We start from the raw sequence: 26633 nt of genomic DNA on the forward strand, positions 1-26633 counted from the left end.
TTTTAAATAAATTGTTATTATTAAATTAAATTATTAAATTCAAAATAAATTAATTTAATAATAAATTCAAAATAAATAAATTCAAAAGTTATTAAATTCAAAATGTATTTAATAACTTTTCTGAAATGATTTGAATTAAAACAAAACGGATTAAGAACAAAATGATGATAGATAAATGAACATACTTATAATTAATATTTTCTAATTAATTATAAATCTTTTTTACGATATTTAGTTCTTTTAACCTAGTTTTTTTGCTCGCCAACATGTGGTTCCTCGAAATCTTGTCACATGAATCCCGTAAAGGTCATAAACCTTGACATGCTTTGGTTCTTTTCCTTCCATTTCCCCCCAACAAGAACGGGGTATTTCTTTGGAAACCAAGACCACCCATACTGAAGTGATCGTAATTTTTTGTAGCCTGAAGTATTTTTATTATATAAACTATCTTTCTTAAAACAGGAAAAAATAGAAAACATGAAATAAATATTTTAGGAAAAATAACTAAATTACAAAGCCTTTTCTTGCCTTCATTGGCTTGAAATTAGCTATGAAAACAGCAAAACTCTTAAAACGGGAAAGAGTAGTTTTGAGGTGAATATGATCACACAAGAGCATTTCCAATTTAGAGAATGTCATAATAAAAACAATGGATTAGTTAAATTGGCTTGACTAATTTTAAAAAATGTGAAATCTCAGAAAGCACTAACAAAAGTTTATTAAAATATTTCCTTTTACTTATAAACTTAAAACAATTGAACTTATATGATAGGTTTTAAGAAAAGATATGAGAATTTTATATTTTGTTCTAAAAAGGGTAAAAAAATTCATGTATTTAAATTTTTTGTCATTAGTGCCCATAACATTTAAAATATAATAAATATTGCTTATACACAATTTAAAAATAATTATGAAATTATTCATATAATTAATTATAATGGTAGTATAAAATTTCTAGAAATAGTTTCTTTTTCTAACTCGGTGTTTTCTTCTTTTCTATTTTTTTTAAAGTTAATATGTGAAACGAAGGCATCATAATATAGGTTAATGTTCCATAGTTAAAAAATCATGCCCGAGCTTTAGTAATTAATTTTCATCAGTTTCAAATATCTTGATTAAAGTTGAAGTAATTTGATAAGCCTATGTCCTTTGATTTTACGTTTACCTATATTAATACAGTTTAAAACTATGTCAAAAGGTAAGCCATGTACTACAATTAGTTTTCATTTTAATAAACATTAAAAATGCTACTATCTCATGTTTTGATGCTCACTCTATCAATTTTACAATTTATTCTTAAACAAGTAAAATAAAAATTTCGCCATTTTAATATTTTAAACATAAATAACAAGATTGTCATGAATGTATTAGGATTCTTTAGACTTCTAACTGGTTTTCATAATAACGTTTGTAATAACGCTAATATAGGTACATAATAGAATAATGTTATAAAAAAATTTCGACTTAACGCTCAATATATTTTATATCTAAGAACCTATTTCCTTTCTCGTGTAAATAAAATTCAACAGAATTGATTTATTCTTGCATACGCTTCCATTTCAAAATGTTTTGCCCATATTTCTTATTTCAGTACAAAATTTTAATAACTGTAACGTAATTAATAGCAAATGGATGTTCGTTTTTTTCAAAAAAAATAATGAAAGAAAAAAAAACTAATTGGTGAATAACAAGCTAAATTATTTAGAACTGATTCATTTTTGCTAAAAAGAATGCTTTTTCGCTATCTTATGAGGTTTAAATCCTGTGCTTAAGTGCTATAAAGTGGCTAAAATGGTGGCTGAAATATAGCCTTGCATTGCCCATATAAACACACGCACATGGCATCGAAGAATTGAGTGAAAGGTGGAAAAAAGACACCTTTCGAGTTATTCAGATCAGAGGTCAAATCCCAAATCTAACATCTTTTTCGAACAATAGATTTTTTTGAATGTGATAAACTATTCACGAATATCCAGGTACTACGCATTCCTATGCGTGTAGACCACAGGTCGTTCTTTCAGAAGTTTCTGAACGGGGAGGTAAGTGAAAAAAATAAATAAATAAAATGGAAGGAAAAAAAAATGTTGAAGTGAAAAACTTGAAGGAAAAGCCCGCGGCGAAAGGGAACAAACCATTTCTAGATTGATTTCATATAAGAGGTCGGCAGCCCTCTTTATTGGGGGCGAGAAAGGAAATTATCATGCAATTTCAGGCGTAATCTGTTCCAAAACATTTTTTTCGTAAGAATTATGGGAAAAGAGAGGGGATGTATTTTATAAAATAGAATGTGGTCATTTTTCTAATCCTTAATAAGCTGCACTATTCACCGAGAAATTTTTTTTTCTTCATAAAAGATATCAATTTATTTTTTAATTTACTTTTACTCATAAAAAATATTTGTATATATTATCTGAATATAAAAATGATTTTTAAATAGTGTCAAGGACTACGATTAACAAAAATAAATTGAAAGTTTGCCAAGGGTTTTAAAAATCAGTCTGTCATGTGTATTATTTAAATCATTTTACATAAAATGTATTTTTTTAAGCCATTTTAAACTAATACTAAAATATCTATAAATAAATTAATAGTTTCCAATAGTTTTAGATTTTGTTAGGTTTTTTATCGAAATAAGTATAGAATAGTTAAGTATAGAAATGATCTATTCCTAAGATCTATTGCATATAAAAAATTTTGTTGTATAATTACAAATTAGTCTTCAAAAATTAATGGATCTCTGAAAATACTTATTATTTTTAATACGAATAAAATTAAATTATGTTTAATATTTATGTATAAAAAATCCATGTACATTTTGAAGAAAATGTTACAGTTTGCAATATTTTTAAATGCTATTTTTTTCAAGGATAAATTTAAACCAAAAAATTTATTAAGCAAATGATAAATAGGTCATTAGAAATCTTTTTTAGTCTATTTTCTTACTGAAGTTCGTCATAGGCAAATAATTAGTTCAAGCAAATTATTCTTTTTTCTCTTTCTAAAATACTACATTCTAGTATTTTTTGAAAATTACATTGATAAAAAATATCTTAAACATTATAAGTTATTATATGGGTGACAATTATAAATATAATTCACAATATAAAATTCGAAAACAGATAATGATAGTTGCGACAATTAAAAATTATGAAACTTAAATGAAATATTTCCTCTCAAATATTTCCTAAAAGTTTACAAAAAAAGTAATGATCATTGTCAAATTTATTTTAATATGTTAAAATGTCATAATATTATATCAGTTTGCAATTTGCGCCAAATTAAATGATAATTTTTTTTCACATCACTCGTCTTTGTTACAGTTGAAAATCCAATTGTTATATTTTAGGAAAACTTAAGTTGTGTAAAAAAATTAATAACTAACAGAAATATGTTCAAAACTTTGAAGCCTAATAATCTTGTAGAATTTTTATTAACCAACTGAAAAATGGTTTATTTTTACTTTTTTTTTAAATATGCTTTTTTTACATTGCTTAATTTTAATAAGTTTAATTAAATTTAATAGTATCTTCTATAAATCAAATGTTTAGTTTTAAATATCATTAGGTTCTTTGAAATAAAAGAAATTATAAAGGATGGATATACTTTAAAAATACGTTAAAAGTAAACACACACAATTTATATTACTTTTAATATACTTTTTTAAGAATTTAAAATTTTTATTTTGCGTACTATTTCCGAGTTAAGAAGAACAAGTTTCATTTTATATTAAAAAATAATTTCGAATTAGTTAATAAAAACGATTTCAAACTTAATAAGAATTATTATTAAGAAAAAAGACGTATAAACCATGAGAAAAATAGTGATTTAAAAGGTATTTTTATAACTGATAACTGTTTTCTCTTTGAAAAAAAATTAAAACTAATTTAAAGCTATAACTCATATTTTAAAGCATGTTTACTCATGAACTTTCACTCAAATAAAGTAAGTCTTCTAAAAAGCGTTTTACCCGTATATTTCGTATTCATACTTAGAATTTATATCGGTATATTTTTGTAATCAAAATATTCCCCAAAAAAATATTGCACTAGAGTTTATTTGCATCAGAAATCTACACAGTGAATATCTAAACTAAATAAACGAAATTCTATTTTACATTTTTCAAAACTTATTCAGGTGATAAAGAAATATAGATAAAGATAATAAGATTAATTTATGTTTTTAATGTCCAACTTATTACCGATTTATCACAATATTTTTCACACTACAATAAGGATGTATTTACATTAAGTATCGTTAATGTTACTTGTAATTTATAAACTATCGATTTTAAAATTGTTAATGGTTAAATTTAACTAGATATTATATTTAAATGCCAAAATATATAAGGAATAATTAATTGTTCGTTTTATTAAGGTGTTCACTACCAACTTCAGTTTCAAATCTATTTAAAGTAATATTTTTTAGGAAAGTATCGAAAGTACAAATTTGAAATTTTTTTATTACAAAATCAAACTAAGAACGAATTTGAAATGTACATATAAGTATTAGGAATGTTTCAATTAAAGTATTTAGACACATTTTAATAATTTCTTCTCAGTTAATCTGCGAATACATCAAATATAGCTTACATAATCAATTTAAGCTTTTTCTTTAAAAAAAAAAATAAAACCACTTTTAATTATTGAATAAAAAGGGGAATAAGACGAGAGCAATAAATAAGACAAATAAAATTTGTTTACGCTTCCCTCATTGAAAACTGTCTTACCAACAGGCACTTTATAAGATCAACACAGATTCGTCTCGTGTTTAGGGGGTCATGGAAATCTACAAAAAAAAAGGGGGATAGCCCTAAAAACTCGGCTAGTGAAGGTCAGGGTCGAGAGGAGAAAGTACTGCTACTGCTAAATTGTATTGTAAGAATATTTTCTCGCTACTCAAGGCATGGTACGGTCTACTTCATTTCGAAAAAAACCACGGCAATGCGAACAATTCTTTTGGTACAAAAACCGCTTATTCTCCTCATATTTTTTATTTTTTGATCTTGATTTGAGGGGTTTTGGCATTCCCCTCTCAACACTTCTCTGCTTTCCTAAATAATGATGACTCAGTTCGTCAGACGAAAAACACCCGCCATTACAGTGTTATTATTTTATCAAATTATACCCAGAGAATAATCTGATATTTACGGAGTCTGCCGCCATGAAAGAGCTTATTTATGATAGATATTAATGAATATTCCTTGATAAGAAGTAAGTATTTTTTTTCTTCTTTTTTTTATTCTGTGAAGATTGTTACTTTCAAATTTCTACAAAAATTATGCTTTTGGCATCAGTAAATAAAAATTAAGTTCCTATTTTTTTTATCTCCGAAAATAAATAATTGAAGTGATAAGATGTAATGAAATATATTTTTATGGTGGTAATGACTTATTGGAATTGTAGTGGTAAGAAGATAGCGTATTTTTGTCTTTATAATAAAATTTAATATTAGGCAACAATTCGTTTTTTTTGTCAAAGGTTTTACGAATTTCTTTGCTACAATATTTCAATAAATTATAAAATAACATAAAAATTTATGAATATCATCAACACTTAAAAATTATGGAAGCATAAATAATATTATATGTATTACATCAAATTTACATATTTCTGTTACTTTAATGCAATTCTAATTTTTTGGGATTCATTAACAACACTTTCTTAATAGGATATTTATTTAAAGGACTTCAATCAAAGGGAGCATTATTTAAACTACAATAGTTTCAATTGTTAATAATCTACCGAATATTTAAGAGCAATTAACGATCAACAAACAACGATTAAAAATTTAAAGAAAAAAAAAAGGAAAACATATCTGAGTGCAAAAAATAATTAGTTAGTACATAATAGTTAATATATCATTCATATAAAAGAAGGACAGATTGATTCTGAATGGATAAGATAAGTTTATATGTATCAAATTGTGATTTTATTTTATGATGTGATTTTATATTATGAATTTTATGATCATCTTAAATATGGGGACTGCTCTCTACTAAGCAAATTTACTACTAAATGTTTCTTCGATTCCCTTCTTTAAATATTTCTGATCATGCTTTTTTTCTTAACATATTAAACTACAACAATGTACACTAATATTCATGAAATACAATAATAATAAAACTTATATTTTTAACTATCATTAAGTAAGGAAATATAAGTAAAGTTTTATATGAAAAAGGCATATATGTTTTATGGAAATATTTCTAATTTTTCGACTTTTAACGTGAAGTTTTTGTTTACTTTTTATTTTAATGATTATTTATTAAACAAATTGAAAAAACTAAACAGACGAACTCATTTTAAAAAAAAAAATTTGGTTTTACTTTTAATTATATATCGTATACGCAATTTGTTTGTCAAACACTTATTATATACAATTAGAATAACCAATACAGGTAGTAATAACGAATTAAAATAACATGAAATCGGAATAGTATCTAGTTTAAATCCTATTAAATTTTACAATTGAAAAAAAAAACGATTAATCACATTTAACTCTCGTTCCAGTTTGAAAGTTTCTTTATTTTCTGAAAAAATTCGAAAACATATTTTTTATTAAGCTTAAAAACATTTCTGAAAATCAATATATTTTAAATAAACGTACAACTAACAATCAAGTATTTACATTAAATTCAACAAGAAATGACTTTAAAATTGGAAGTTAAAAAAGAATTCATAACACTTATTCTCTTTTTTCCTCCTCCATGCTGCTGTAGGGTTACTGTAAATTTCACTGGAGAGATTACACGATCACATGATGCAATCCTCAATTCACAGAATTATTTGCAACTAACATTACGTTTCTAAAGGCAAGCCAAATTATTATTTTAAAATGGAAAATTGATGAATTGATAAAAATAAAGGAATTACTTACAGCTTCTGTACATGTTGATAGTTTTAACAATATGAGACATATCACTAAAAACCTAAAAGCAAGCAGCAAAATTAATATGAAAACTCTTACNAAAAAAAAAAAAAAAAAAAAAAAAAAAAGAAATAATAATGATGATAAATAAATTTAAAAAAACATATTTTAAGGACCAATGCAAAGCTGTAACCGTAAATAATTCAATAATTTATTTAGTTACAAATTTCAAAATCCTTTTATATATAGATCTTTAAAAAGTGCTTTTTTTCGATTGTGCCTTACTTAATAAGAGCCAAATAATAAGCCTGCATAATGGCAACATAACACTATAAAACTTTCCACGGACAGATCGAACAACAATCCGCTGACTAATAAAAAATGGATAAAATATTTCGACATTGTCGTAGTTAAAGAGTAAGATGAAAATCTAGTCTTATAGTCATTCAAATTTGCTCAAAGTTTTTATTAAAAATAATAACTAAATTAATTAGAGTTGTAAATTTATAACTAATAAAAGTAGCTATAAAAATATACCTGTAAAAACTAAGTAAGTTATCCTTATTTTAATCGTGGTGTTAATTTATGAATACAAGGAGACATATATTGTACTGAACAAGGAATGTTTAGTACTATATATGTTTGAATAACTAGAATAAATATATAAAAAGAGAAGCAATTCTAAACGTACAGCGAAAAATAGTTAATCAAATTTTTTTTTAAATAAAATAAAATTTCAGTTCCAGCTTATAAAATTAAAAAAAAAAAATAACGAAATTTTAAATAATAAAATTTTTTAAACTAAGTTCATAATTACATATTTTTTTTAATAATTTCATAAAAGAATTACTCAATATCCTGGGAAATAACAATTTAAGAAAACAACAATAAGAATTCCTTTTTTCAAAAATCCAAATTTTAAATTTTATTTTTGAAAATTAAAATGGGTTATGGTGAAAAACTTATTAAAAACTCGACGAAAGATAGCACTAGTAACAGCTCTATAACTGTTGATACATTAAAAAAGAAACTAAAAAAAGATTGGCATCCCTGTCATTCAAAGCAATGAACAGGAAGGTAAAAAAAAAAAACTCACCTCCACCTCGCCAGGTTATTCGAAATCACAGTGTTTTTCCAGTTAATTGTTCTTATATTCTTGGCACTCACACCGGAATCCGTCCGGTCGAACACCCTAAACATACCTATCTTCTTACTTTGACTAGCACCATCAATACGATCGGAAAATATTTCCTCTCACACACTTAACACCAACCTAAAACCCTCAGTTACTAATCCAACATAGGGCGAAGAGATGGAAAATTAAACTAATTTTCCAGTCTTCAGGCGCGGTTTTTCTCTTAGCTCTAATGATCTTGTATACTACTTAGATCTGACGAAGGACTCTCTTGGCTGCCTCTTCACTCCGGAGAAGAGCAAGCACGTTTCTGTAGAGAGAGGGTGGCGTTATAACGCGTCATTTGAGTGGCAGCTGGAAGGCGTGGCTTCGAGTATTTTTTTTTTTTTAATTTCTTTCAAAATTGTTTTTTAATGGCAAATAATAATAATAATATTTATCATTAAAATAATTATTTTAATGGTAAATAATATGGTAAGAAAAAGGATTTATGTGAAAAGAAAAATCTTTTTAATTAAAGCAATCGAAAATGTAGTTAAACTAAGAAAATTGATTTATAGTTGAAATAAATATAAAAATACTGCGCATGGAAATTACCTTGTGGATAGTTATCACATGAAAGATATTTTATGATCTCAAAATTATATGCTTTAATGTTTCGATGAAATAATAGAATAGAATTAAAACATTATTAACAATACATAATAATATAATATTACATTAAACATATTGATAGCTAAATAATAGAAATATCAGATAGGTGAAATATGACATTATGAAAGATATTCAACCGGGTGGAAATGTCATGTTTAAGTAAGTGGATAAATTATTTAAATGGTCAGTAAAATACAAAATCTATAAACAAAATAAAAATATAAGAACTCTAAATACCAAATAAATTTTTATTAACTTGCACTTGTATTTATTTGCATAATTTATTTTTAAATAAACATTTTAATTGTTTAATATTACATTTGAAAAAAAAAGACTAAAAATATACCTGTTTTTTCTTATAATTTTATGCATAAATAAAATAAAAATCGAATTTGAATGTTATTATCAAATATGAATATTTATAACAAATTTTTAATTATTATTTATTGCCAAAAATTAGAAACTGATGGCATATTTATTCCAACTCAGGATAAATCCATTCAAAATATCCTTTAAAATAATTTATCTTAATGATTAACCTGGCTTTAAAAAAAATAATAATAAAAAAATTTAAACAAAAAAAAAAACATATTAGTCTTATATTATTCCCTCACTTTACTCGCACTTACTCTATCACCCCTAATTTTTTTCCCCACATCCCGACGAAATTGTAAACAAAGTTCCCCCATGTGCTTGTCATCGTCTACCATTGGCTAAATGCAACTGCCAGTCAAACAGTTAAATGACACACCTCCTTCGCCTCACGTTTTGAAGAATCAGCTCTTATGTTCCTGAAAGAGCATCTTAGACACTCCGTGACTGTTTGAAGGAGTCGTCCAAATGAAGTCGAATATTTTTATTCCTGTTTTATTTTCTTAGCAGCATGAATTAATTCATAACATGTTATTCTTAAATAAGTGTATATTTTTAATATTATCGATTTGTCTTTGTTAGGAACAGGACTATCATTCGGTGTACAATATTAGGAGTGTGATGCTTTCCATGACATGAAGATCATACGCTGAAAGCATGGCTTATAGAAAAAAATAAATTACTATTGTTTGAAGGCATTTAAACTGTCTCGATCATGCGAAGCCTTTGGTTTCACTACAGTCAAACATATTGTTTGTCTCTCATTGTCATTTATTCATTGCTCAATTGCCAACTTGTCGACTCAGCGGTGAGTGAAAATTTATTAGTTTATTTATTTATTTATTTATTTTATGAATATATATTATCGCATTCCTTTTCTAAAACAGGCAATTTAATTTATTTTCCAATCTTTTATTTTGATGATTTGTAGTATGTGTGAATGACTCTCGGAGGAATGACAACTGGAGAAAGTAGTAGATCAGCTTGGCACATTTCTCGCTCTTGCGCCTCTTTTTTATTATTTTATTTTCTGCCAAATAATTTGTAGAAGGCGTTATTTATATAGCTCTAATTAAGCTGCCCCGCTATTTTATTCTCATAAACAAAAATAATGCCGACATTTATAAAAGTATCCCTATTTTGTGTAAAAGAATTTTTCAAAATAGTTATGCGATATTAGATTAAAAATTGCTTAGTTGCTATGTGAATTGATTGAGCGTAATGATAAAAATAAACAAAATTAATGTTAAATTCCAATTCTTAATGCACAAATCTACATTTTCTAATTTCCAGCAAACTGAATAAATATAAAAAAATTTTAATTAATTACATTTAATTAAATATAATAATTAATAATTTTTATAGAATATTACGCTTGCTCTTTTAAACAAATATTTGTGAATAATTAAGAAAGCTCCAGTCGGTTAATTCTATTATAAACAAAAAGAGTGCTTCGCTAATTAAAGTTGCAAGTAGCAAGAATCGTTTATTTGTGTAATTCTTATGTGTTAATGAACAAGACTTCTGTATTATTAAGTAACGATCATAATAGTTTATTCAAAATATGGAAATTACTTGTTCATAACTAACGCTTTTAGAATTTTTTAATTCTTAAAAACATTCAAATTCTTTTGCAAGTTATGATCTACTTAATTGCATATTTCACTTCAATTTAATTTCAAATCAAATTAAAGGAATATTGAAATTCTATTAAAAAAATGTATATGCAACGAAATTCAGTATAAACTGTAAAATCATATTATACAATTCTCATAAGTGTTTTAAAATAATTATTTTTATTATTAAGGTTTCTAGAAAGCATTTTAGTAATTATCATTTCTTCTCTTGTCAGTAATTTGCAAAAAAATTAGCAAAACTTCATAAGTTGTAGATTTAACGATATGTTGGAAATGATATGCTTATTTATCTGGCATGCATTCGGCTCTTTTGTTGCATTCATACGTATTTTAAAAATATTTGAGTTTGCAAAATATAAAATTTACAAATTTATTCTCACAAATGCAGAAGTAAATTTTACTAGTATATATTTTGTCCCGAAAATGCAATTATTTGAAGCTTAAGATACACTTCCTTCTTAAGGACTTTTTAAAAACATATTAATTATAAATAATTATGTTTATGTATATTTTTAAATGCGATATAGTTTTAAGACATCAATAGTGAAGCACTAAAACTAAAATTGAGGGAAGCTAAATATAAGATATATAAAAAGATCAAACTTTTATGTGGAAAAAGGAAGAAAACGAGGGGTCAGCAGCAAATTAACTTCGGCAAGCAAGTCATTGGTTGGAAAATAAACAACTACATTTTACTGCTAATGTCATATTTTCTTTCAATGAATAAATAAGTTATTACCTGAAATTAATAACATCTACTTCGAAAAATGACAATAATTGCATTTAAAAGAAAATATGTTAGAAAATTCTTAACATAATTTTTTTTTTTTTAATTTTAATTAATATAATACACCTTACCCTTATAAAAATAGAATAAAGACGTTATCATTCGTTGCATACATGAACTATTATTTAGATTTTTAATTTTTACTCGGAAATATTATTTCGATGACTTTTGGTTTCATACATTTTTCTTGGTTGCAAGAAGGTAAATAGGTATTCTCAATTAAAATTAATTTTTAGAAAATATCAAGTCATAATTGATGGTAACAAAAAAAATTTTACTAAATAAACGTATTTTAAAACTATAAAAAATTTACAATTTATTTTACTTTATTTTATTATTTTTATTTAAAAATAAAATATTAATTATCGAACTAAACATTAAGGGAAAAAACTTTTTGACCAATAAACAAACAAAGAAATTTATTGTATGAATTAGAATTGTTTTCGAATTTTAGAAATATTGGCCCTCGTTAAACCATAATAATGTGGTTTTTCATGGTGACAAATATATATGTATAAGATGACAAATCGAACCTTATAATTTAGCTTCTTTTTTTCACCCCTATTCTTTTGACACTTCAGTTCAAATAGGAAAAAAATAATGGTTGAAGTAGATTAATTAAGGTTGCAGCAATTTTGCAAGAAAATATGATTCAAAATGGTGATAATATGGTTCAAACTTGAACCTATCTTTCTGAGATTTTAGCGTATTCATTTCTTGGAATTTTAGTAAGATTAACATTACATATTAACTTGGCCCAGTTGAATAATTTACTGTGTAATTTGATCCGATTTCATAGATCAACATGAACATAAACTTTCAATTAAGCTCCTGATAAAGGTTACAAGATATAATTTTTATTAACCGCATGGTACAATGTGAAACATCATACAAAATTTTGTGAAAACCCATTAAAATGTGACCTGAGATAATAACTGTTTTTAACTTTACTATATCTCGTAGTAGTTTAAAGAATTACTACATAGTATTAGATGTATCTATATAGTTCATTCTCTTATGTGGCACCAGAAACGCAGCTATTTTGTTATCTAAATTGACAACACTGTAGTCATAATTCATTTTGTTAGGTCATCTTAAGTAATAATTTCAATAGCGTTAAATAATTAGTAATATGTTAAGTATTTGTTCTGATTAATTCTGTTACTTTTCAGTTATTTTTCAATATTAGTCCTATAATTGCCCGATTTACCCTATATTTTATAACTACTTTACAACCAATATGGGCCCTATGTTGAAGTGTCAGGTTCATTTTATATTCATTATTCAGCCAATATCGACCCTATATTAACCCTATAAAGGCCAATATTTGCTCCATATAGTGTCAATATTAAAAAATCTTGACATCGCAATATTGGTCCCTCATTGCTAGTTCATATTGGTCCCATGTTGAGCCCAATTGGGGTCAAGGTAGAATTGTTGCTAGGGTTGTGGTATACACGATGGCCTCATGTATACCGCAGGCCGCACAGGTTTTTATAAATTTTCGAGTACCTAGAGGAGGCCATATCAAAGAATGCTCATATATATTTCAGATTTAGAATTTGTTTTAGAAGGATCTTAATATTTAGTACATGATGATTGTTAGTACATGATGACAGTATCACAATATTATCATTGTTTAATGATGTTTTAGGAGCCACGATGGCTCAAAGGATAGACCGCTCGCCTTCCAATGAGGTGAACCGGTTTCGAATCCCAGCATTGGCTGGTCAATGCGAAATTTGCTTCCTGCTCGCACCGACCACAGTGCTGACATCAAATATCCTCAGTGGTAGACGGATCATGGGTTAGAATCCCGTAGCCATCAGACTAACCATGGGAGGTTCTCGTTTTCTTCCTCACCATGTAATGCGAATTCGGGTTAGTTCCATCAAAAAGTCCTCCACAAAGGCAAATTTCTCCCAATACTTGATCCAGGAGTTCCTTTGTTTTCTGGATTGGGTTCAAAATTACTAGGTTACAGAGTAGAACATTAGCAGTCGTAAACCCGGAAAATTGGGTTGGCTGTTCAACGACGGTAATAAAATGATAAAATAAAATAATGTTTTAAGTTCCTCACATTGCGTCCAGCTTTTATGGTTTTTGAAATTGCTAACGTTGGAGAAGTAATCAAAATTTTAACTATCTCTCCAACTTTTGGTCTCCAATAAAGGGTTTACATCTATTAATGAGAATTCTAGAAAATTTATAATCTACAAGAGATCAAAAATTCTCATTGAACTTTTAATTTTATGACTCTATACACACATTTAAACTTGGCAGAACTCCCAATTCCTGAAATAACACCATAAATTGAAAAAACTCAAATTACGCAGAAAAAAACTTTTCACCTTGAAAGTTTTATCTCGATGCAATGTTGCAGAACTTATATTTAGTAATAGATATTGATACATAAACATAATTAAAAGTGCAGATATAGTTTAAAAAAATAAAGTAAAAATAAGTAATGTTGATCAGCAAAAAGCGAGAATTGTAGTGTTCGTCATCTAGAAGAAAATGGAAAGTGAAACTTCCGATTCAAGCTAATTTTTTAATATATAATGATTTCTTCTTAAAAATTTATGAGTTCATCTCTTTCAATGCCGCTATCTAAGATTCGTCTTTATCAGTTTTAACTTGATACTTTGTTCTTTATTTTTTAGCAGACACTTTAAAGATAACAGAAAATCGCCTTTTGTAGAAACTAAAAAAATTATCGGTCAAAGCTTGATGGTCTTATGAGAAATACTCCAACTAATCTTACATGAAGGCTTAATATAAAAAATCAGATATTAATATTATATCTGTTCCCAATCTCAATTATTGTTTAGTTTTAAAATCTGATTTTTATTTGCACCAATTTTATAAATCCATTTGTTAGAAATTGTTTTAATAAAAGTAATTCTCATAAAGAAACTTTAACCAACCTTTGCTTATTAATAATTAATGTGTTTATTTAATTGATGAATTTTGCAATTTAATTGCCAAGAAATTTGCTTTCTATATAGATATTTTCTTTTTAGACATTTTCCATAAAATACTCTGTAGATTTACCAATAACTGTTTTATGAAAGACACACATTTTAGTTCGCAAGCGATACAGAAAAAAATAAGATATTAAAAAATGGAGTTATAATCCAGTGAAGTAATTGGTGCAATACTTTTTTACGCTTAAAAATTGCATTACAAAAGTGGTTTTTTTAAATCTATGTTTTTTCCTTAATCTAGATGAATAAATTTTTATAAGATCTTGAGAAATAACTTCTTTTTTAAATTCTTCATTACAATCTCAGACGATTTTGCTTCAATATCATCGTATGAATATGAAAAGCAATTAGTTATAAGTGCACATTTTTACTGATGACATGCTAATATTGAAATAAAAATTCGTATTTCAGAAATGGATTTCATTTTAATAAAAAAATGGGTTTTTATTTTAACAGAAAAGTTTAAGTTATGAAGGTTTCTCAATCTTTCAATATTTATATTATAACTGTCGCTGAACAGCCGACCTAATTTTTTGGGTTTACGACTACTAATGTTCAACTCCGTAGCCTTGTATTTTTGAACCTAATCCAGATTTCAAGGGAACTCCTGGATTAAGTATTGGGAGAAATTTTGGAGGACTTTTTAATGGAACTAATCCGCATTTAGCGAACATGAAGCGCATTACATGAAGCGAAAAAAACACGGAAACCTCCCACGACCAGCCTGACTGAAAGGGGACTCTAACCCATGATACCACTGAAAATATTTTACATAAGCACTGTGGTGCGGAATTCGTATCGACCAGCCGTCGCTGGAATTCAAGCTCAATTCACCTCATTGGAAGACGAAAGCTCTATCCCTTGAGCCATTACGGCTGCTATCTTTCAATAATAAAAAATTGTAAACGACACCACCGCTGATGTTTCGGGTGCTCAGCTTTAGCAAAGAATTAGGTCCCCCCTCCCCGCAAAAATTATACGGCATCGAGAATTGAAATTAAGGACGTGTGTTGATTGAACAATGTAAGGGGAGTACTATGAAATATAAAATTTAACCTATTATGATATATTTTCGAGAATATATATTATCATATCACTCTTTCAAACTTATAGTAAAAATGCCACAAGCAGAAATGCAACTACTGAGTTAAAATTATCACTTGCTGAGAGGGCTATTTTCATTTATGAATTTAAATTTTTTTGCTCGAAATTCTAATTTATACGAAAGTTTTTCCACTTTTAAGTGCTTTCATGCATAATTTTTTTCATTTTTTGCATAAAATAATAAATATTTATTCATTGTTGCGAGAATTTTTATTCGTATATCTCGAGATCCTTAATTCTATAAGCTCGCACTTTAGTTGATGCCAAGAGCAACAAAAAGAGAGAGAGATTAGATGTTACCAGATTTACATATTAACATTTATATTAAAATTTTTAAACACATATAAAGAAAACTTAAATTGAGAAGAAATAAAAATAGCTCCCGATTTAAGCTCTCATAATGGTATCATGTTATCGTTAAGGAGTAAAATTACTTCCCATTTATTTCTTCTTATTATGTCATACAATAATAGTTCAAATTTTATTTTCAAATACATTTAGTTATTTTTCACATCAAGGTTACTGATAATTTTTCTTCAATTTTCTAAAAGATGTTCTTGATATTGATTTGCTGATTCTTAAATTGTGCAACTTGCATCGACTTGTTTTACTGAACCAACAAAACAAAATCTGATTCCATTAGCAAAAACTGTTATAACACCACATCACATTAAATTTTATTCTTATAATGTGATGGGCATTTTAAACTATCTTTAATATCAAACTCTAATTCAGAGAAATAAAACGAGTCAGAAGGCAAAGTCTTTTTCATATTCAAAGAAAATAAATAAGAAATTTTTAAATCACACTTGAAAATAAAAACTTGTGCGTGACAAAAATTTTGTAATTTAAACTTAAAATTTTTGATACTATCTCAAAATTGTGTTATCATTTATTACTATTGTATTATTGTGAGGATTGTATTATCATTTATTTCAATTTGATCTGAAGAAACTTCACTGACAAGAGGTCAATAGATAAGTAGGTTCAACTAGCATGCGCGACTGACCATCTTCAGCTTGAGTTATATCAGCATAATTATGGTCCTCACGTTGTACTAAATTCCTAATTATAGGTAAAAGAACATCATATCCATTCTCCATAAAAGGCCTTCAAACGAATAATAAGAGCATCTACATACAGGTTTAAACTAACGTGTTTATAGGGCGGAGTCATCATGATGTAAACCTCAATATAAGGTAAGGAATTGAAATCAGAAACAAGTTGCTGTTTTTGTTTTGGTTGGCAAGTGTTACAATTTATACGAACGAAAATGTGAATTGATTAAAATTAATTCATTTGACTCCGTAATCGCTATCTTTATAAATAATTCTATGTAGTTCCGTTTATTGCGATACTTATACTTTTACGATAAAAATGTTTCTGAGATAGTTCATGAGTAAAACAATGATAGAAACAAATATTTTTTAGTACAAGAAATGCTTATCACAACTTTCTAATTTTTCGTTTAAATTTCATTTGATTGAAAATTCGAGATTGTGTGTTACTCTTTGAAACTTCTGAAATAATACTTTAAAACTATAATTTTAAAGCAAAGAGTAGAATTTTTTTTTTTAAAAATTTAAACATGTTAGTATAATTAATCTGACAAATTAAAAGCATGGTTGAAACTATCCCTTTGAATTGAATTGTACCAAGTGTATTGCGTTCAAAAAATTCTCACAAATAATAAATTATTTATTATTTACTTGTGTATTGAAAAAAAACCCTTTTAGTTTGTTTAAATCAGATTTCACGACACATGCTAAGTTATTTAATAAATTTTCCCGCCGCAAAATTTAAGTTCCCATTTTGTTCACAAAAACCTTTCAGAGGAACATTTTAAGTTTAAAACAACAAGTGTCAAACTCTTCAAACCTAATTACCCAATTCCAGCATTCGAAGTAAAAATATTCGGAGCATAAAATACTTCTACAAATTTATCTAGTGAAATTTGAGCATAAGACAAGGAAAAACGATTCGGGGTAGACGTTTTAGAGTTAGAAAACTGATGTTAATGTTAGCAAGAAGAAAACTTCAATAATACTTGCAACTACTTTTTTTCTATTAAAAGAAAAATTTGTTTAAATAAATTTATGCAATTCACAATTTGAGTGAGAGGAATATTGTATTCAGTTTGATAATATAGCAACTATAAAACTGTATAATTTTATTAACTGTGTCGATAAAACCGTTTGGTTTGTTTTCTGATGTCCCAAATTTACTATAAATCTGCATAATTTCCGAAACGAGACTTGAGTTTTATATAAAATTTGGTTATTTGGAAAGTTTGTGACGATTTTCGGTGGTTAGCATGTAGACAGGTCAGAACGACTTACGAACTTAAGTTATTTTCGTTTTAAATTATGTTTCTCTGGCTATTCAATTTTATTTTGAGATATTGTATTGTATTCTTATTTTGTTTTCCATTATGTGGCCTCAAGGCACAGTCAGTTTTTGGTTTTACCACTAACTGCAGAAAGACTCCAGCATGGCGGTGTGCCCCCTGATGAATTATTGTTAGTGCTAACTTGCGTATCTTTAAAATTTGTTCGGTTTTATTTAAATTCTCGTATTTTTATTTCAATTGTTAACTCAAGACAATTTTGGTTTTAGCTACTTATAGCACTTTTCCATTTTGACTTATTTTATTTAAATTCACGTCTTCATTTTTGTTTAATTCAATTTTCATACTTATATTAAATTATAAATCTTCATACTCTGAAAGACAAAACTCAAAAAAGCGTTTCTCTTAGTTAGACGTGTTTAAGGTAACAATTAAATAAAAACTTCCGGAAATTTAGATCTGGAAAGGTATTTGACAACTCGATAAAGGTTGTAAAAGTTCGGTTGGAATGTTCTACTTCATTCATCATGTTCACAAGTACTCCCTCGTATACTATTTCGGTCATTAGAAAATTCCATTGGTGAATTCCCTTTGAGACGAGATGAAAATTTGGGTCGAAAAGTTTTTTGCCAAAAGAACGCCAGAAGTTCTGGAAGAATTGAATTTTTAAGCTGCTTGGAGTATGTTAAAATGGTTGTGGAACAGAATTGCAGTAACATAATTTTAAAAAATTTTAAAAAGTTCTATTTTGCGATGCTTTAATTTTTTAAAATAAGCATGAGCTTTCCGGGCAACCCGATATAAACCAGCTATTAACACGTATTTTGATTCACTGAAAACTATTTAATTTTTCATTGTAGATGTAGTTGTATCTTTCAGAAGTTACATATGAAAAATTATGATCTGTCACAGTGCTTGCATTTTAAAGAAATTTAAACCGTCAACATTTAAAGTTATCTTCTCTCGAGACAAAGATAACTACCTAATTGTTTGGGGCTCTTTTTTTTTCTAATTTGTCAGACTTAAGTTGAAGACGTGACAGTGCTTATAGGTGTTAAACGCCTTTCTTTACATGCATGCCGAACGTAGCGTCTCGTCTTTGAAACTTGAATCTCGTGAGAAGTCGGGATACACATCATCGCCCACGCTACAAGCTCCTCCTACGCGAAAATATTAAAAGCAGGAAGAATGACACACATCGTTCACTCTTGTTAACGCTTTCCAGACACAAGATTTGAATTTTTACTAAGATAACACACTGATCTTCCGTAACAGCGCCAAGGAATATTGTCATTTTTAGAAACTAGGAAGAACGCAGACTAAAGACTTGGAGAGTCAACTTATCACACAAATACTTAGTCTAAGAGAGGAGTACATTTGGAATCTATCAACACTTCCCTAGGTGACAGTACAGCATTTGATTACATTGCACCTTGTGTGAAAATTAAAACTTGCATGTGTCTTAAAATCGTTTTAAATAATTTTTAAAAAATTTAAAAAAAAGAAAAAAGAAAAAGAAAGTGCAACATTTATTTTATACTAGTAAGATGGTGTTGTACCTCATAGCAAATGAAAAACAAATATTTATGTTTGGGTCATAATTCAAAACACAGTATTTTTTAGAAAAAAAGAAAAAAAGCTTAAGTGGTTGTTGACAGAAAGGAATAAGTAAATACCAGCCCAATTTGAACTTGTTGTACCTCATCACCTTTTTTTTTTTCAAAAAAAAAAAGCACTTTTCACATCATTAGAATACTTGAAGTTGGACGTAAAAGAAAATCTACAAAGCTAGTCTATTTTTTTTAAACATTTGGGGTGAAAATCAGTCAGTATAGATATACTACTTTGCAGTATTTGCAAACATTTGGAAAGGAGTATGGCAATAAATTATGGAGGAATGGGCATCCCTGTTCTACCGGATATTTTAATTAAAACTTGGTTAAGAAGTACAAATAAAAATAGAAAAAAGTGTATTTTGACACCAGAAACAAATTAAAAATCAAAAATATGTTTAAGCAAATAGAAGAGTTCTAAAACTCTTATCTCATAACTTGGAAATATGAAATGAAAATAGTCAAGGATATTAAAATATAAAAATTTAAAAAAAAATTGATATCTAATCATTTGTCTGGAATGAAAGAAAATTATTTATTTATTTATTTGGATCTGAAGGACTTATTTGCGTAATTTATCACAAATGATCAATTTTTTGTCAATGAATTCATGTGCGATGTGTGCCTTATCTTTCTTCAAACTGAATGAATTGTGAGAGGTGATCTAAGACAGAAAATCAATTGAAATATTTGTCAATGGTGTATAAAGTTTTATCAGCACTTTATTTAAATAGGTAAATAGTGCTTAGGCATTTCGGTAGCCGCATATCTTGAATTTAGTTCAATATCGATTTGATAATGTTATCAGTTACTCCGATATACGTATTATAATAAAAGTAAATATTCCAAGTTATAGAGAAGGGAAAAAAATGAACCACTGTAATTGGGTGTTTAATTAATAATTAGAAACGGAGAGAAACCTTACATATGAAACTTCATAATAATCTTAATTTTTACGAAACCTTTATTGTTCATCAAAACATTATTTGCAATTTTTTTCGGGAAATTTTATTCTTAAATTCTATCACTACTAAATTTTCCCCAAATTCTCAAATTTATTATAGTTTTTTAAATGCCAATTAGATGAACTAGAAATGAAGCACACAAAATTCAGATAGACAATCCTATGTTTCAGACCCGATGTAACATCAATTCAGAGGAAAGGGAAAATAGTATATAATGCAAACATGAAATGAAGAACACTTGGTTGAGTGTTACAGTGGAGGTGACAAGTTTCTGTTTTTCTACGCATAAAGATGCATTGATGTGAGCTATATTGACTTACAATTTGTTTTATTTCATTTACAAGATATTTAAATTAGAAAACATCATTATAATTAAACATCATTATATTAGAAAATAAATTAGAGTTAATCATGTTGTCATATTCATCTTATTCGCGCAACTATGAGAGAAAACTCGCCTGTAGCTCCAAAGAAGAGTATATAGAACCGAGAATTGAATATCAGGATTTTAACAAAGTTATTCTTGATTATATAAAGTTTTTGAGTGCATACCTGATTATTTCCATGCTTGTTTTTAAATTTCTAATAAAATTGCATAAGCCTTTGGAAGTTCTGGATAAAATTTTGATCAATAGTGTTTAGTGTTCGAGCGCAATTTTTAAAGAAGGAAAAATTGGGAAAATTAATATTTATTTCAATTTGAATGGGTGTAAACTACATAGCTATTTTTATTATTAAACTAATGATCAACTTCAAAATTTCCAAATTAAATTAATATTTATTGCGATATTTTTAAACAATTTGACATTCTCAAAATAGTTTCTATGTTTCGTGAACTGTGAAACGTATGATAAATCTGTTGTTTAACTACGTAGAAGCAGAGTGTATCATCAATATGGAAAGGATAATTTATGCTATCGTTAATTATTATAACCATACAAATGATTATGGTGAATTTTTGGTGAAATTATAGTACGGAGAAGAATTTTCACTAAAAGTGAGATGATTGTGTTGGTTAAGTGAGTTGTCAACAAAATGATCTATAAACAATAAAAACGTGACCTATTTCGGCTATTTCCCCATGAAGTATTTCTGATTACATTATTATTCCTATGCATTTTAAAGTTGAAGAATTCTGTTATCATTAAATCTGCAGTAATTAATTTGCATTTATTGCATTTGCATTTGTTAAATTTGCATTTATTATATTGAAAACAAGGATATCACAAAAAAAGAAGCTGTTAATGAATATAGCAGAGGAAGCTTCTTTAACTGTTATAGAGGTTAGCTTCTCTTCGTCATGTTGACCGACATTAGTTAACAATTAGCATGGCATTTTTAGCAAATAATATTGGCTCATGGATTTGTCCTCCTGGAAATCTAAACTAGAACTTATACGATACTCCAAAAAATTTATGAAACAGCTGTATTTACCCAATTTCTAATTGATTGTCTGATTTTTGGATAAATAAAATATTCCCTTTTTTTCACATTGCATGCAATTATTTTGACTAGCCATGATAGCATGCTAGTTTAATATTCAAGATTAAGGATTACTTTCAATGGGGATTTTTTTAATACTTATGTTGTCGTATTCTCAATAAAACTAGCGGCGATAGCATTTAGCTAAATATTCAGGGTCAATTGATTAGGGTATACTTTCAAAAGAGTTTTTTTATTACTCAAGCTTTAGACGTAATCTCTGTATAAAAAGGTAAAATTTTGGCAACATTTTTACCAAAATGTTCTGAATAATTTGTTATGTTATGTGTGTTAGAGATTTTTAATAAATTAACGTTTATCCAAAACTATTCTTATAGCATCTCTTTCATTGATTCAGAACAAGATTTTTATATAATGTTCTCGATTAATATTACAGGCATAAATATAACCTCGACTGTAAAATTACGTCAGAGTATATTACATACATTCTTAATTCTGTAATACTCCTTTCTGTTATTGAAGGGAATGCGTATCCGCTTCGGCACTTAATGATTATAAGGTTCTGAAACTGTCAAAGAGAATTATCTTGACACATTAAATACATCCCATTTTCATGGCGAAAATTTACTTATCTGATGATGCTTACTCATCTTCACTGGCTTAATTAGAAAATGTCCTTTTTTTTGATGAAAGGAAGGTAATAAATATGCAATAAATCGCTCTCAGCTTTTGCTTACTTATGAGACAATATTATTCTCTTATCTTTCTAATTTATATTGATCTTTCTCTTTTTAGAGCATTATCGTAAAAAAAATATTGGTTAAAAATGTATGTCATATTATTAGTACTAATTGCTATATAAACTTTGGGCTTCGGAATTTCTAACTTTTTTTTCGTTTATTATTTGACTTATTTATAATTAATATAATTATTTTCTTCTAATGCAAAGAATAATAAAAATCAACGCATCACCAAACTTTGTTCATGAAATTATGTAAAATGTAGAATATGTTTTATTTATAAGAACGTGTTTTATTTATAAGAACGTGTTTTATTTATAATATTAAAAAGAGATCATTTTCATAGAAATTAAAACATTGCATATTGATTTATATGCCTATGATAATGTTTATTAAGATTTATCCTCACAACACAAAATACTTCAACTATGAACATTTGAGAAACATTTTTAGTTTTCCAAAATGTATCGCAATTTCTGAAACACGTGAGTATAATGTTATCTTTCAAGAATGTAATTAAATTTTCAGAAGGAGTTTCCTTTGAAATATTTTTAGGTATTTTTAGGTTATAAAATAAATAGCGTTTCAATCATCGTAAGGCAAAGGTTTTACCTTAACTGATAAAAATTTCGTTACTGCCTCTCAAGCAATCTAGAATCAGGATTAAGGCGAAAATCGCTTACGGAGTATGTCTCAATTGATAAATCAAGACTTTAATAAATGGTGCAAAAATAACTGTGATTGTTAGTGTACTTTTATCAAATATTTGTACATTAATATGAAATGGAGATGGGGCGGTGAATGTTCAACCAATGGTGAGAGCCACAGTGGCTCGGAGGATACAGCTTTTACTGCCCAAGGAGGTGACCTAGGTTCGAATCCCAGTAGTGACTGATTGATGCAAATTTAGCTCCTGGTTCTCCCATTGTAGACGAAAAAATCCTCAGTGGTAGAAAAATCATAGGTTAGAATCTCCTTGCCGTTAGGCTAACCATGGGTTGGTTTTCTTCTCCATGTAACGCAAATGTGGGTTGGTTTAACCAAAAAGTCCTCCACGAAGGCTAATTTTCCCAAATGCTTGATCCAGGAGTTTCTTTGACTTCTGGGTTGGGTTCAGAATTACAAGGCTACAGAAATGAACATTGAGGGTTTTATACCCAAAAATAGATCAGCGGTTCACCACTGGTTATACATGTTGCACCTGGCTTTGTCCGTCCAGAAATACTTTGATTTCAATTTTATATTATTATATAAAATATATCTAATATATCTATTCAATATTATATTATTAGATGTCCACGACATTGTCGAGGTTTTTCAAGAATTGAATTTCAGTAATAATTTTAAATCTTTTGGTCAGCCATTAAATCATAAAATTAAATAATTACTTCGTAACTATGTTTTTAGTTCTATTAAAAATAAAAAATCATTCAAGACAAAGACTTAACGAATGGCTTGCTATTTAACACAACTTAAATTATTACTTAAGACAAGCTAATAAAATGAATAACTATTAAGTGTTGTCAATAGATTAATAACCGAGTCTATAAGAGCCATATAAGAGAAATATATATATATATACATTATTTATTTTAATTAACCATATTATTTTCATGTGGAAAACGTTTAAAAATGTGATGTGAGAAAGTTTATACTCTATAAAAAAAATTAGTTTAAAAGTTTTAATACTTTTCTGTTTGATTAGGTCGACTGAAGAAAAACGGAAAAAGACCACTTCCTGAGTCTAAGAAAGTGTCCTTCAGTGTCTAATATGCATGCTCCCACTGTTTTCTCTTTCTATTTTCAGTCATGACTGACTCCTCGGAGAAGAAATAGGTCTTCTGTGTAGGATGACAAATCGGGCTATTGGGTTGGTCCATCCGAATTTCACTCTTATATTTTCTTCTTTTATTTTTACATGGTTCGGAAGGACGATTTTGACAAGAGGTTCTTTGTCCATTTTGTTTGTATACTGCAGAATGTACGCTTCTTCTCAGTTACATATTTGTTTTTTGTTTTTGTTTTTTACTTATTTATTTTTGCTGTATTTCTAGGAATTCGCTATTGAACTAAGTTCGCTTACTTTTCAGCATGATTCTTTCGTAATTGGGCTAGCGCACCAAAAGATTGAGTAGTTCGCTAATAAAATATTCTCAAGAATTGGTCTATCAAGATCATAAACTAAACAGCTAAAGTTAATGAATATCCACTCAAAATCAAGACTGTTCTAAAGATAAAACTGCCAATCAAATGATGTAGAGCTTTGTTAAAAGAAAGAAAGAACAGTATAAAAATAACAAATGAATTTTATACGTTAAGCCCTAAATCAAAGATAAGATAACTGCTTTATCTGAAGACTCGTTATACTGTCCCATATCAATTTTTTTCCTGTTTTTCCTTCATCTTTATCCCACTAATATAGGCTTCGTTATTAAACTACCAAATTTTTATTGAAATTAATTCATCAGCTTTAAGGATTTTCTTTAATTTTTTCACTAATTCGCAAATTTTTTGCCGAAAATACTTTATTTAATATTTATTTTTTTAACTGTATCAATATTAGTTTCTATTTTTCACAGCATATAAATGCATTCTTAAGAAATATTCAGTTTGTAGTTAAATTTCTTTTTGTCTTCCAGTATTTTTTTCAGAGGGAAACGTATATCTAATGATTTTTACATCGTATCAAAAGGTATTGCTTGATTTAAAAAAGTGTCTAGCCCACAGATATTTTAAATGCTTGATTTTAAATGTTGAACTCTTGATAAAAGCTAAAGTAAGTTGACAAAATGATAATATTTCTTAAATAATAAATTTTATTTGTTATCTATCTGCTCCTGACAATTAATTTATTGGCATTTTGCCTACGAGATTTTCTTTTGTCAATTCCCCACCTTTTAAATCGTAAAAATAAAGAACTGTTTATTAATTTGAGTTAAATGCTAATTTAGGGCAATTCCATTATTTACTAATGTCATAATTACCGACTTTAAAAGCATTTAACTCAATCAGAACAAAAAAAAACAGTTCTAATAATTTTTGTCAAAATAAGCACGTATCGTTTTCCTTTTTCTGGAATTTTACCTTTAGAAATAACTAGCCGAGTAACTTTAACTGTGTTAAGTCCATAATACCAAAATTTTAATTTTTTAAAAATTGCTAAACTTTTCGAATGTTTCTAAAAATTGAAGTTAGTTTAAATGACACTAAGTGTTATTTTAACAAAAATCATTAGAACTGCCTTATTTTTCTTTTAACTATTCATTTAAAGTCTACAAAAATGACATTTGTAAATGGTGGGATTGCTAATAGCACAATTATTTAATAAAATTCTTCAGTTTCCAAAGAAAGAAACATAATCTGATTTTTTATTAGTTGGTAAATTTTCATACTAACTTTCTTCACGGTTTAAAAGCACATTTCAGACAAGTTAGTTTACTTAGTACTAATCAATAACAAGTTATAAAATCAAGCAACTGAATACGTTTTATAAAGTATATTTTTTCAATGATTTTACGCTCTTAATGCCCAACATATAAGGGATATGAAATCTAGGAAATGCTCGAATATTGTCGACAACACAGCACTGAAAATTTCGAGTCTCTCTATTTTACTCTCTGAAAATATTTCCAGGAATAAAAACAATTGACCTACAATTATATCATTGCTCCATTGAAAGATAAATATTTCAAAAAAATATTTTCATTCCATACATTTTTAATCATTTAAATTATTAAGGATTGAAAACGTTTTGAATTATGAGGGAAAAAAATTTATTTAAAGCGTTACGATTATCACGTAAGATGAAGACAAATTTGTTGAGATAGCCACTTTAATTTCTATTTAAGTATTAGTTAAGAAATAAAGTTTTAACTGAATTTGAAATCAAATTATTTAATTAACTGGACAAGTCAGTGGGAAAATATTATCATTTTGTTCTAAATAATTAGTAATGGAATAATAAACCCAACATGAATTCTTC

At 27.4% G+C, this 26633-nt stretch overlaps 2 protein-coding genes across 5 annotated transcripts in view; one reads left to right on the forward strand and one right to left on the reverse strand.

The window, feature by feature from the left end:
* Positions 1–8318, reverse strand: part of LOC107442289 (collagen alpha-2(IV) chain) — an 89678-nt gene extending 81360 nt beyond the window's left edge. For all 4 annotated transcript variants that reach the window (XM_043038985.2, XM_071177541.1, XM_043038983.2 and 1 more), the window contains exons 1-2: positions 7964–8318; positions 6877–6928 (exon numbers count right to left, since the gene is read on the reverse strand). In XM_043038985.2, the coding sequence (XP_042894919.1) occupies positions 6877–6928; positions 7964–8067 (156 nt within the window). In that variant the 5' untranslated portion in view covers positions 8068–8318. The remainder of the gene's footprint in view (positions 1–6876; positions 6929–7963) is intronic.
* A 1108-nt stretch (positions 8319–9426) lies between these two features.
* The window catches only part of LOC107442286 (collagen alpha-1(IV) chain), an 80590-nt gene continuing 63383 nt past the window's right edge, over positions 9427–26633 (forward strand). Inside the window, exon 1 of the mRNA XM_071177543.1 lies at positions 9427–9836. Coding sequence (XP_071033644.1) covers positions 9744–9836 — 93 coding nt within the window. The 5' untranslated portion in view covers positions 9427–9743. The remainder of the gene's footprint in view (positions 9837–26633) is intronic.

This window comes from Parasteatoda tepidariorum, chromosome 2, assembly GCF_043381705.1.
Source record: "Parasteatoda tepidariorum isolate YZ-2023 chromosome 2, CAS_Ptep_4.0, whole genome shotgun sequence".
Classification (NCBI taxonomy): Eukaryota; Metazoa; Arthropoda; class Arachnida; order Araneae; family Theridiidae; genus Parasteatoda; species Parasteatoda tepidariorum.